Genomic DNA, 14,079 nt, shown 5'->3' on the forward strand with positions numbered 1-14,079 from the left:
ATTACATCGGCAGTTACCTCAGGAATATTAAAAATTTCAAGCTGCATCATGCAATTACCAGAAGCAGTATTTTATTTCTTCAGTCTTGGGCTTTTTAATGTTTTTTTAGCCAGTGGCTCACTGTTATGTCATTCACTTTATGAAGGACAACACTCTGTTGTATGAATGGCTTACTTTTAAGTTTTCTTCCAGGAAAAAATTCCATACCTCTAAAATCTCTAACCATCTGACTGATAGTCTGTTTTTCCAGTGCCCATGCTATATACACCGAAGAGAACCGATGGTTGTAGAGCTGCTTTAAGATGAGTCATTACTTGTTTACTTATTCTTTAATAGTTTTGCACAAATTTCACAGTTTATATCTACTGCTCAGTTACAGATTTCTGCCTAGTTTTCCTGATGTTCTCAATTTTAAATCTCTTCCAGCATTACAGCTCTCCAGAATTTTACCTGTTACCATCTGTTGATTTTTTACCAAAATATTATTCATCTGTTTTCTAAATGGAATTTCATTGCAATATTCTGCCCGTGTTTCTAATCTTCCCAAGAACCCTTGAATTATTTCTCCATTTTCAGCAGTGTGCTCAGCTCCTCCTAGTTTAATAGACCTGCAGATTTCATTAATGTACCATTTACTCCCTCTTCTAGCTCATTATTGAAGCTATTAAATGAGATCAGAAGTAATACTAATCTTTGTGTACTGCACTAAATGCCTCCCTTCAAAGTTATTGTTTATCATTACCCTTCATTGTTTGTCATCACCCTTCATTTCAGTCAACATGATAGTTCATTTCCAATTTATTTAAGTTTGGGAACAGAATTTTGACACATTGGTGATGGCAGAAGAAAGGCTAATCAACAGTCCAGGAGCAGCTTCTAATTAAGGCTGAATTTAGAGAATCAAAGTTATGAGTCCTCTACTGCAGCCACAGCACAAGGTAGAAACTGTCTCCATAACTTAATTGAGAACACCTTAAGCCCAGTGCTAAAATAACCTAAAGTAAACAGTATATGGCTAAATGTCAGACATATGACAGTCTATCTTCTGCTCTCCATTAATTTTGTATTACTATTAAAAAAATCAAGTTTTTCTGGCAGACTTCAAAGTGTTTTAGTAAATTTGTTTCTCAATAGCTGCTCTATTACATTGCCAGAGAGAGAAGGTAAATTTATGAGTAGCAATTACAAAGAGAACCCACAGAAGATATGAACTTCTACCTTTGGCTGTTTCAGAGACATACAGTCTCACTTCCAAAGTAGGTATATCTTTTTATGGGTCCCTGCATGGTGTAAAATTTCAGGGACAAGATTTTAATTTTCATCACCCCTTCAAAATTTAATTTCTAAACTCCATAGTAAATACAATTAAAGATATTTATAATAGGAAACCAATTCAGTCAGGAAAATCTCCTTTTGACAAGATACAATTCCTCTGATAATAATTAACCCACATGACTTAAAGTCCATCACCAAAACCTATCCATCTTTCACCTTAATAAAATATCTAGCATTTTGTAATTTTAGTTGCTAACCCTTATTACCAGGGCCAATTACTCCTGCTTTTTATTGATTTGACAAAAAAATCTTTGTCCAAATACATTTGGATACCCAGAAACTGCTTGTTTTTTCTTACAAATACTTGGCTTGAGCTCATTCAGTTACATATGTGCCAGTGCAAACATTAAGACCTTAAACATAGTCAGGAAAAACATGGCCTCTAGATAGAGTTTAATAGTTCTCTTAAAGTTTTATACCTACATGTGTTGAACAAAACCATGGGACAGTAAAATACTGCAATTCAGGTTGGGGCCAGGTTATTTGTTAGATGTAGGGAAAATTATCAGAGTAAGAAGGTGGGTGCATCCTAGAATCCATGCAGTGGGTCTAAAGAAGATGTAATTTCAAGTCCCACCCCTGCAGTAAGGAATGGGTTATGAATCCAGAAATACAACCAGAAGTGGGATCACAAATGTAGAAACTGGGTTGCCAGAAAAATCTGAGCTTCGTTGCTATAAGCGCAGCTTCTCTGAGTTTTGAAGCCCTGCATCTTTCAGTATCTGCCTACTTATCTGACAAAACCTGGTATCTCATTACTGTGAATCTGTCTTAACCTCTGAGGCATATTTTGTTCACTCTCCCCCAGACTGCTTATGGAATATTTTCCTCCTACTCAATCTCTCCCAAAACCCGTCTCTGTTGATTCCTGATACGGAATCCGCAGTGACACTTTTTAGCCTTGTTTTTATGCTTAAGCATTTTTATAAAACTTTTTTATTGTTAGTATCTCCTGTCTGCCCCTCCCCCTGAGTTACATATTTATTATATCTCCTGTGAAATTAAATTGTATTATTCTCAGAGAAAATATTTAATGTTACTTACATTTTCAAAGATGCCTACCAGTAATATTTAATGACGTAAAAAATAAGCATTATTATTCTGGTTCATTAATACTTATTAATCTTAATTTAAGGTGGCCCTGATGAGTTTGACTGTTAACTGTCCTTAACTTGCAGATGAAAGCCTGAGGATGCTGTTTCAACAAGAGAACATTGACTAGTTGATTTTATCGATTTTTGTTCATCTGTATAATACACATGAAGGATATGTATGTTTGCCTAGACCATGTGTCAGCATGCGTTTTGGGAACAAATTAGTATGTTGTGCCCCATTTTCCCCTTCGTTCCTTTGTATTCAAGGGGCTTTTACCTTTCCTCTAAAAGACACTTGAGGAAATACATGCCTGCTGTGAAAGCCTGATTTATTTTGCATTGCAGCTGCACTGTCTGGTTCTGCAATATTCGTTTTGGAATTAAATCAGCTTCCCTGCATCTCTACAAAGGAATTTATTTTTTTTCTAAGAAGTTGATTCTTTTATTGTGTGCATTCTTGGCAAAAGTATGTGCATTGACTGTGTTAGTGGATTTCCTATGTATATTAAGGTTTCTTATTCTCATTATCAAAGAAAATGTCAGTTACATGTATAATGCTTTGCAGAAGTAGGTCCTCACCCAGAAACATTTCAAAATCAAGAGAGTAGAGTGTAAGTGAAGTAAAGAAGAAGAATAGTGGTCATATATTACAGCAGTCCAATACGTGCAGATACGGACCTCAGCAAAAACAGTGTGGATGTAATGTTATAATAGAGGGGGACAAACACCAGTAAGTGAAAAAAGAAAAAAAATTGCAGTAGTGCCATCTAGTGTGCCAGGTGTTGTGGTTTTCTGGAAAGGGACAGTAAACTACTTTCAACCCATCCCACTTTTTACGTGACTCTCCTCCTGCTGCTGCTTCCTTTTCAGTTTGCTGACAGGAGAGCAGTAACAACATTGACAGAAGGTAGAGGAAGAGACCTGAGGGCTGTTTTGCAGATGCTGATTCTGGCACACATGCCATAAGGTTGTCATTGCTGCTTTAAAAAAATGAGCGTCCACGGGGTTTTAAAGAAGGAGAAAGATAGCTGTTCTGTCTGTACTCCCATACAAATCTTGCTCTTCTACTCATTGGTTTCCACTGCAAAACATGTAATGGCTAAAATATCCTTTTTCAGCTACTGCAGGCAAGTTTTCCTGGTGTTGGAAGAGAAAAAAAAAAAAAAAAAAGAAGAGGGGCTGCTGGTTTTTGAAGCTTACTGGAAGAGGTGGAAATTATTTTTTGCCTGGTGGCTAAAGGAATTATGTTGGATAAAGGGTCCACAAAGTTCTCTGTATGAGAGATGGGAGATGAGAGGCAAGTGAAGGGAAAGATGGATCTGTTCTGTGTATTAATTCTTTGTACTAGGTGGAGCCCTTTTACCATGACCACCCTAGGCTTTTCCACTGCTGCCTTTTCCACTTTCACTGGTAGCTGACTGAACCTCTCTGCTTTAATCCTGAGATATGCAAAGTGCATGGCTTACCCTCCAGTGTGTGAAGCTGCACAGGGTTTATTTTTGTCTTCCACATAGAATCTGCTTGTAACAAGTGGAAGAGTGATCAAGCCAGGAAGTGTTGTCTGCAAATGAAGCCGACATCTCCACAACACACATAATGCTGTGTATTCACCTGTCCTCTGCAGCCGGTGCTGGAGGATATTGCTTTTCCAGTTGGATTTGCTTGGGGTGCAGCTACAGCAGCATATCAAATTGAAGGTGTCAATTTTTAACTATCAAAGCATTAAGGAAGTTTTAAGTGAACAAAAATCTGGATGCAGGAGTGTTTGATCTTTGCCTTGTTGTGTAGACATTATATCTGATGCAAATCCATGTAGCACTTATGTCTAAACACTTGACTTGAGGAGTAAGAAGAGGGTAAAAGATGTTTCAAATCTCAGACATATGGCTAGGTAATGGAAATGGAGCTAGTTATTGGGGGCGGGGGCGTGGGGAGGAAGCAAGTATAAGTATATATATATATAAGATATAAGTAATTTTTTCATCTACTTCTTGTGTATATCCTTTCTGTAGAGCTAGTTCAGGTAAATTGCTATTGGCTATTTTGAAACTGGATGGGACAACTACCTCATCAGACATTGGTACTCACAAGAAGTCTTCAGGTAGGAACTCGTCTCCAAAGATTATGAAGAACAATGAACTGAGAGGTTAACAGTTGGACTTGTGGAGGCTGTCCCCCAGGGAAATGTGTCATGTTCCCAGCTGAATAGAGGGACTGATGAAGGGATTTGCCCAGCATGGTATGAAAATATGTTGCAGATTAGGGGATGTAAACACATAAACATAGGGACACCTACAGCCATAACCCCTCCAAATTTTATCCTTTCATAAACGTGTCTTTACAAACCTTCAAAATACACATGTACCTGATTTTCTCATATTATACCCTGCAGCATACAGGCACTTAACTCCCATTGATTTCAGTACCTAAATGGGAGTTGTAGATCCTAAATTGTCTTTGAGGATGTAGCCTTTAGTTCTTGGTTATTGCTGAAATTGAGAGTACTTGCCCATGCTCGGTACCTTTTAATGAGCTCAGTTCACTTCACCTAATAGACTCCACAGCTCGCAGTTCCCGGGGAATCAATATTCTGGGCCAGATTCTAACTCGAGTCCTGCAATGCACATAGCTCTTCTAACTAATTTTTAAAATGTGAGTTGTGTGTGCATATAGAATGGCATTATAATTTCCTGCCTTTTGAGTGGCTAGATGTGCAACTTTAATGTTCTCTTAATGTATTTTTAATGAACTTTCTTATGGCTTCTGAGTGGGAAAAACATAAAAAAAAAAATCTATAATATGGTCTAGACACTACTCAAATGACCCTTTTCCTGCAGAAGTAAGAAACTCAACAGGGAATTCCTTCTCCTGAAAGCTTCAGAGGCTGTGCAGCTTCTGACTTAGAGGCAGCATGATTGAAGCAATAGTTCTTGTAGAGTCCAAACTCAGTTGCTGTGCATATCACAAGATACACAGTAGAAGAGGAACAAGCTGACAGGCTACTTTATTTTTTACTGTCAGCTATGTATTTATGCACAGCACAACCTTCTCCACTCTGTATATTTCAAAGCGCTAAAAAATCATACCAATTGTACTCTGCATGCTCAAAGTGCAGATTTCAAAGGTTCATGACTCAGTCAAATCAAAATCAATTTTGCACCAGAACATTCAAAAGCACTTCTTCTTACTGAGGGCCATTTCTATGCTAAATTTCAACTCTCTGCTTGACTTTGTTGCTTTTTTTTTTTTTTTTTTTTTTTGGGGGGGGGGGCAGGGAGAGAAGTTGGAAAAAAAATCTTGTAATGGTAAAAGCGGTTTCCTTCACTTCTTTCATATGCCAAATAGTGGAACTGCATTAATTCAAACAAAATTACACTTTTTGGTCAGAGACCAGGTCAAGAAAATTTCACTCCGGAAGGTTAAAGGACGGCTGAATTAGAGGAAAATGTACTTGTAAAAGTACATAAAAGCTTAAAAATACTCTGATCAGTAATATTCCTGCTTTAGTAGCTTCACTAGTTGGAAAAGCATTACATTTCTTTCTGTTGTAATAATTACACAGAATGGGGAACATGTATCACAATAATTTATATTATTCATTCAATGGCATGTCATGTGCTGATTTGGTATCCAATTCACACCTAAGCATTTTAAATGTAAAATCAGTTCGTCATCACTGTTCTTTCCTGGCCCCAAAGCTCCCTGAAACTCCAGTTATGCCTACACTGTGGAGTGCTTTGTAGCATGGAAGTTTCTGAGCAAGCTTAGAGGTGCAAGCTTGGTTCAATGAAGAAGAGCAGAGCTCTCTGCAGACTAATTGTGGCTCAGCAGGATGTGTTAGTATGTAGAGCTTTCTGTTGCCTTGCTGCATTCCTTCCTACACTTTATCAGGTAGCTCAGATGCTCGATGCTGTACAGAGAAGTCTCTTTAAACAGTGTGAGGAATGCTTGAAAGTGAAAAGTCTGTTTGCTGCAGCCCTGTTCAGGGCTTTACAGTGGCTAATGACCACGGGAGTAGTACTGTTATACTCTGCTGAAAAGCAAATGCTTCCCCTCCTCCCTCCCACTTCCTTTGTTGGAGGAAGGCAGACAAAAAAGAGGGATCATTCAGCCTCTGCTCTAGATGACCATTCTTAACCACAAGTGTGCTAACTGCCTGTTATGGCAGCTTTTTCTTCCCTTCACTCCAACCGAACTGAAAAAAGAGCTGTATCAAACCAATATGGTGCAGGAAGCCTGCTCTTAAAGGCTTCAAAATTCTAGGTACCATCAAAGAATTACTGTTATTTGTTATTTCCTGCACTTCTCTCAGATGACTATTTGTTTCAGCAGTCATGTTTGAAATTTGAAGCAGGATATAGAAAACTTGTAGTATTGCATTTTTCTGAGGAGCATACAGGCAGAGCACCAAGTCTATGATAAAATCCAAGATTAATAAAAAATCAAACTGTCTGGATCTAAAATTTGACCTACTTTGAAGGTTGTCCCATGTAAAATTTAATTTACTGACCAACCAAATGTAGATGTATGTGTGCTGCAATAAAATTCTGTAAAGACCATGAAATGTGACAATGATCTTTGAAAAGCTAGGTTATAGAAGTGATATTACAGATTTTAGTAATGCTTTAAATTAAGTGTCTTCAATATGCTTAACCTTGCATTAAACTTAGATTTAATAAGACAGATGTATATTAAGTACTGAATATACTTAAGGGAGCAATCTTGCGTTGGCAGGGGATGGACTCAATGACCTCCTAATAGTTCTCCCCCATCTCTAATTTCTATGATACTAATTGATTATTAAAACACTTTTATTGAGGATTTATATGTAGCTATTATATAGTTATTAATCTTATAACCCAACTGATATTTAATTTATACATAATTTTAACACACAATGTCCTTTTAGTTTTTAAAGAAAAACCCTGGAACAGTGCGTTCACTGGGACTCTGAAAAATCTTGGTGGTAAATGAGGTTGGCCATTTTGAGGTTAATTGCAATTTTATGATTAAATCACACTTTACAGGGATTTACAGAGGGAAATAAGTTTACAGAGCTCTCCACATGAAAAATGTAATGTTTGCCTCAGCTACAGCATTGCTCAGGAAAGACAAAGAAATTGTAATGAAGAAAGGTGCATTTATTCGAATCAAATATTATATGTTGTTAGATCTCAGACAACAGCTAAATTTTGCATATTTTAATGATAATCTGTGTATCTCAATTTTAGAATTGTGAAGAAGTATCTCAAAACTCTGAAAGTTTGGGGGAAATGGTGCAGTGCTTTTGAACACTCAAAATTAATTTCTGTGAATGTCTGGCTAAACAAAAAGCAGAAGTTTTGTAGAGCTGTGTTATTAATTCAGCTTGTATATGCCTAGGGCCATGGCTCATAATGGCATTCCTTTCTTTTTAACCAACTGTCAAGATTTTCAAAGGACATACTGAAAGCTGTAAGTGCCTATTTGTTGGATGTATTTCTCATACCCTAAAGGCTTTCTTTGATATGGACTGATCTTTTATGGATGGAGGTTGCATTAGAAAATGCCCTTTGTGAAAACCCGTAATATCTCAAGAGTGGCAAACATCTGATTTTTGGCTAAGGAAGTATGAAGAGTGTTAGAAGTCTGGATTTTTTTAAAAACAGAATTTTCAAATAATTAGCAGCAAGTAAAAATATGAATAAATGCAAAACCTAATGCAAATGTATATTAATGCTTGAAAGTTCCTAGTTACTTTAGATACTATAAGGAGTGGGTAGAGAATACTTCTCAATTTGCCCATAGGGTTTTCAGGGATTTGCACCTATTTTGTGATAAATATTTACTTGCAACATATGTCTTTTGATGTCAAAAGTGTAACGACCAAGTTTTGTTTTTCAAGCAGAAGGCTGGAATGCAGATGGAAAGGGCCCTAATGTCTGGGACATATTCACCCATCAGGGAGGAGATCGAGTTTTCAAGAACCAGACTGGTGATGTAGCTTGTGGCAGCTACACTCTGTGGGAGGAAGATTTGAAATGTATCAAACAGCTTGGATTGACTCATTATTGCTTTTCTCTTTCCTGGTCACGTCTGTTACCTGATGGGACGACAGGTTTCATCAACCAGAAAGGCAATTGTTTCTTAAAAATAGAAGGTTGCAGCTTTAATTCAAGGTTATTGCTGCAGTCTGGCATAATTAATCCAGTATGCTATTCTGCAGTGTTGCTTTGAAATTGCAACTTTTTTTCAGAGTAATTATGGGATGATTTTTTATAGGTTTGCAACAACTTACTAATTAATATTCTAGATCCCCTTGGATAGCACAATCTTTTGGGATAGGATTATTACTATGTTTCCTATGTATCTTTTTGCTTACTCCAGTTTTTTTAATTGTAACTCTAAATCATTTTGCTTCATCAGAATGTTTATACTTACAGGAATCCTAGCCATGAGAATATTTTTGGACAGCTTACAACAGACAAGTTATCTCATTTGGCAAAGTGAATTTAGATAGCTTATCAGTATACTCCAATGTGCTGAACTTCACATTGACTATTTTGCACTAAGGAACATACTTTTCCCAGACATTTTTCTGTAGCATATTAGAGAGGATTCTTCAGACTGATAGGAGCTATGCTTAGTTCTCTGGCAAATAGAAGCTCTGAAGAGTTTTCACAGTCTCAGCAGGCAGTATATATGTGTAAAGGGATACAGCACATAAATAAGCTGGTCAGATTGCTAGAACTCAGATATAAAATTTGTTTCACTTCTGATTAATTTATTTTAATTCCATTGGTGTGGACTTGGTGCGATTAAGGTCACTCACTAGGAAAAGACAGGAAAGGACAGTTATGCCTACAGAACAAAGGGAATGGAAGAAAGAAGAAACAGAGAATTGTGAAGAATAAAAGCAACTGAAGCTGAATCAGAAACAATGGGAGAATCAAAGTAGTTGGCTGAGATCTCTTGTATGCTGGGAGGATAATGTTCCAAGGAGAAAAAAAGCAAAGTATATTTGAATGAACCTCTAAATCTCAATTCTGCTTCCTACTCTTATGCATCTCAGTTCTACCAAGAAGATAGATATCTTTATACTTCTAGGGCAGTACTTGCCTTGGCAATTCCTTTCTTCTGGTTTGAAGATTGCAACGATGGAAGGCTACGAAGGATAGGACTCTTTAGAAAATACTCTTCAGGTTATCCTTATCTGTACTAGGATGGTTCCAGCAGAAGCAATCTTTTTCTGCAGAATTTTGGTCATATAGAGCTTGGCTATTCAGTAGACAGCAGCCCATCCTCTGCATCCTGCAGATTAAGGTTTTCACCAGAGAGTGGAGGAGCCTTTGTTGCAAGAGTTCAGAAAGGGGGGCTGGTAAATCTGCTGTAAACAGACCAACCAGCCATTTTTCCCTGCAGAGCATGCCAGATACATGTGCCAGTATCCCAGAGAGGCTTGAATTGAAGCTTTTTCTTTGCCACCAAAATTTACAATACGTGGCCCACTTTCACTGGCACAGCTTGTCTTTCCCTTGGAATGCTTTTTGTGGTGTGTTGAATTTAAATTTGGCTTAGTCGTTGTGGTTTCTTTCCTGTACTGATATTCCTTCAGCTGGGGCTGCAGGCACTGTAAAACCCCAGTGAGCTGCCTACCGTATGGGCTTTGTTATTTAGTTGTCAGAGTGGGAAATAGCAAGCAGACATTCTGAACGTACTTGGTAAGGAAAGCTAACATTATGACAAAACTCAGCTGTAATTTCAGAAAATGTTCACTTGATCCCCAGTATAAGCAGTTGCCTGATTAATATTATGAACTTTACATTTAACGAAAGGGCATTGGCAGAACTCCAAGTAGGCCAGCTTTCATTAGGCAGGAGTTCACTTCTCCTGTGCAGTGATCTGTTGAAGCAATTGTAACTGCATAGCATGGAAAGGCCATCATCTTCTATATAAACATTTTTGCAAAGAGCATGTGAAGAATTAGAAAGCTTAAAGCAATGTCCTTTCAAATAAAATCATTCACACCAACTGATTCACTACCAATTTCACACCTAAGATGTAGGACATTTGAAAACCTTTAAAACCATTCTGTTTCTAACTTGCTGGAGGTAGGGTCTTTTAAAGCAGTGATGTTGTAGATGTATTGTTCCTAAGATGTGTCAGGTTTTAGCTTAAAACTTACACTAAGTTTTTAAAGTACTTTTGTACAATTATTTTTACCCTAGAAGGTGCCCTGAGCAGAAAAAGTGAGCTGCTAAACATGAGGTGTCAGTGCAGAAGAATACAGAAGGGGTAGACATGGGGATATTGAGTCTGTGAGAATTTGATGTTATGTCTCACTTCAGCATGAAGGTAGGGAATCAGCATGGGGAGAGAAGATGACAGAAAGGAGAAAAGAACAATCCTTCATTTTCTAGTAATAAACTGCTCCTTAATATCTGGAATCCCAAAATTTTGGGTTATCTCCACAAAACCCTTCCTCATTTCCTCAGAAGAATGTTTTCTTCTGTACTCCTGCTTCTACCTGACTTGCAGATACAACCAGAGAAGCTAAGTCAGCCTACTTTGGAAGGTATGAGACAACCTGGAAATTTGACTTGACATTCACATCTTTCAGGAATGCAGTTCCATTTCTCTTCATTTCCTAACAAAAGGCATAAATCTTTTCCAATATAGGTGTTTAATTCAGATGTAAAAAATAAATGATACCTGGTTGCACTTAAATGTTATAAATTGTACTATATAATTTATAATCTGAAAATTAGAATGAGAAATGCTAGTGTCTTCTAGGTAGGGATTACTCTTAATATGAGAGGACAGGATCCTGTAGCAGCAAAGGATCTCTTTTCTCCCAGTTTAAGCTTTTGTAGTAAACCTTGTAGTCTCATCAGCAAAGGGTTAACACATACCCAGTCCCACTGAAGACAAATAGAAACCCATTCAAAAGTTAGAGTAACAAGATGTATTTGCTGCTAATTGCTATTGCAAACTAAGAATTTGCTTTTCAAAATTTAAGTTCTAGTATATTCCTTTCTCTTTTGCATGAGAGCATTCTCAGGCACAGGCACATATCTCCTTAGAATTAAATTTGTTTTTCTGGTGCTGCATTTGGAAGGAAAAGCAAACTACATGTGAGATATTGAGTCTTGCTGTGCTAAGGGATTTGTATGCACCTGTTTGTTTAGGAGAAGGCACTGTCTAAATTCGGGGTTCATAACTGATTGCTCCAGTAAATGTTGTCTTAAAGAGCTATTTGGCAGAAATCCCTAAAATCAGTCATTTGAAGTTGGGTTAAGTTGAAGTCTTATACTGTCCTTTTAAGAAGAAGGTAGTATGGAGTTCTGTGTTGGCATTTTCAAACATCAGTACACAGTAAGCTGAACCTGAAAATACCAAGGAATGTATAATAGAAGTATAGAACAAATCTCCTGCTTTGGATTAAACAAAATCTCTGCTTCAGAAACTGTTAAGAATAATGATCTAAGCCACACATGCTTCCTAAGCATACATTTTATTAACCTTTACAATTTAGTCTTCCTCCTCCTTCCTTCTGCCGTGTTTTCACCTCCTGTAGACATTTCTCAGTTCTGTGTTTCAATACACCAAGGCCTTGGGATAGATATTTCACAAGCACCTAGGTCTTACTAGGATATGTGGTAGTCTAAGATGCACAAACTTTTTATGAATTTTAGGTTTCTGAGGTTATTAAACACTTTGGTATGTTTAGCCCAAGCCTCTGAAGCAAAGGCTGACTGATTTCTACATTCCACCAGCATGAGAGAGAACTATTCCTGTCTGGAGCCTCTTAGCTTAACAAATAATAATTCAAGGCCACTGCTGGCCTTTTCCAATTACTGCACTAAACCAGATAGTTCAAGTAAAAGAGCAAGCTAATTGATACTCTTTGAACCAGAGCTTATGATGTGTATTTCAATATCTAGTGTTTTCAGAAGGTTTAAAAGCAATACAGTTGTGTTTGGATGTAAGCAAAATTAAAAATGCCTATTTGAGAGCTTAAAGTATCCTGATATTTAAACTTACAGTGACCTCTCAGCGGCATAAAAATAGTCCTTTAGGAAACATATTCATGTCAGCCACTGCTAAACCTGTACAGAAGGTGAATTCCTTTTAAGCCTCTAGAAATACATCCCCAGTACTGGCCAGCTTTAACAACACATCCCGGAAATTAAAGTTGATCTCTGTCTTAGCAAGAGGGGACAAGAAAGGTTAGAAGTCATAAGCTTTTAGACAGGTGAGCTAATTCCTTCTTGGAGTTAGAAGGACTGAGCAGTCTGCAGCAGTGGCAGTGTAAAAAGGTAAGAGATGGTTTCTTGGATAAACTATTGTCAAGCCATTCAGGTTGGTGGCTAAAGAGACCAGTGCCTCAAATTCTATCTAAAATTTAGTAGAACCCAATGAAAAGCCTTAATATCATATAGATCTAATGAGTGAAATGTTGAATTCACACCATTGCAAAATGTTGAATACACTGACAGTATCTTTGTCCTGATGCTGGCACAGTGATGGAGAATGGAACATTCTAGAGGAAACAGCTAATCCAGCTAACCAAGTTCAAAACATAAAGATCAGCTTAGTTACCTTGCTGAGTGTGGCACTGAAATTTTTAAAAGACACAGTTCTCAAGGAGAGAAATGTTTTCATTAGAACAAATCCACCTGTAAGGTTCTCAAGCGTCAGGCTTTTTTCAACACGCTTGTATCTTGCACGTGCAGTCAGGCTGCCATTCAGGCATTTAAATGAAAGGATTATATTTTCATGTAACCAGCACCCATCAGAATGATGTTTTTCCTGGGGAATTGCTGTCCACTGATCTATTTTGAAAATTTGCATCCTCATTTCATTTTATGTGCCTGGTTGGAAGATTTTGTGTGCTGAGCATTTTTGCCAACTCTGGGGTCTTGTAACAGTAGTCAGCAGGCACTTGAAAGAAAATATTTGCATCTCATAACAGAGAAAATGTGCAGTGAGGTTGCTTCAAGTGTTAAAATGTATCAAAATTATTATTAACCCTCTTTTGTTTCCTTTACTTGTTTCAGCGGTCAATTATTGCTGCAAAATCATTAATAACCTGGGAAATGGCATCCTTCTCCCTGTATCAGTTTGGTTTGCCTTAATCCTTAAAAACCAGAGGTGACTGGAGATCTGAAAAGATCATTGAGACCATTGATATTCATGTAAATTATTGCTTCAGTACATTTGGAGACTGAGTGATTATTACTAATGGGCCTTATGTTGTTGCTTTAGGTGGTTGTTAAAAAGGTATAGCCCCAGTACTGGTACCAGAGCTTACAAGGTAGCTTGTAATATGTAAAAAGCTTCTGCTAAACCCTGATGCAGTTGTGGTAACATTTGGAGAAAACACTGTGGACTTGTGTCTATAGCTGAGATTGATAGAACCTCTGTGAATTCTGCAGAAGGTTTTTGAGGAGCCCATCTGGGTGGCATAAGATATTGTACAAGATATAAATAAACAGGTCACCTTGGGATTTGTAATTTAAGTTTTTCATACTGGCTTTTATGAGTAGGAGCCTTAGTGTTTTCCTATTACTTTTGTACTTGATATCTGTTTTACAATTTGAAATGACACACCAGTGTTATATCATCTTTTGAACTCCAGAAATTATCCTTCTGATGCCAGCAGTAAGGC

At 37.4% G+C, this 14,079-nt stretch overlaps 1 protein-coding gene across 1 annotated transcript; it reads left to right on the plus strand.

Moving 5' to 3' along the window:
* Positions 1–2,632: 2,632 nt before the first annotated feature.
* On the plus strand, positions 2,633–8,645 carry LOC125326113 (cytosolic beta-glucosidase-like). Its single transcript, XM_048303955.1, has 3 exons — positions 2,633–2,653; positions 4,054–4,126; positions 8,317–8,645. Exons 1-3 carry the CDS (start codon positions 2,633–2,635, stop codon positions 8,643–8,645), a joined length of 423 nt encoding a protein of 140 aa, XP_048159912.1.
* The last annotated feature ends 5,434 nt before the right edge of the window (positions 8,646–14,079 follow it).

The sequence above is a fragment of the Corvus hawaiiensis genome, chromosome 5 (assembly GCF_020740725.1).
Source record: "Corvus hawaiiensis isolate bCorHaw1 chromosome 5, bCorHaw1.pri.cur, whole genome shotgun sequence".
In the NCBI taxonomy this organism is placed as follows: Eukaryota; Metazoa; Chordata; class Aves; order Passeriformes; family Corvidae; genus Corvus; species Corvus hawaiiensis.

What these genes read in the sequence shown, in the direction of transcription:
- LOC125326113 (XM_048303955.1), top strand. Translation starts at nt 2,633, where the DNA reads ATGCGTTTTGGGAACAAATTA. An exon ending in TGCGTTTTGGGAACAAATTA is followed by an intron (nt 2,654 to 4,053) that starts GTATGTTGTGCC and finishes TGTCCTCTGCAG; the next exon opens with CCGGTGCTGGAGGATATTGC. An exon ending in AGCAGCATATCAAATTGAAG is followed by an intron (nt 4,127 to 8,316) that starts GTGTCAATTTTT and finishes TTTTTCAAGCAG; the next exon opens with AAGGCTGGAATGCAGATGGA.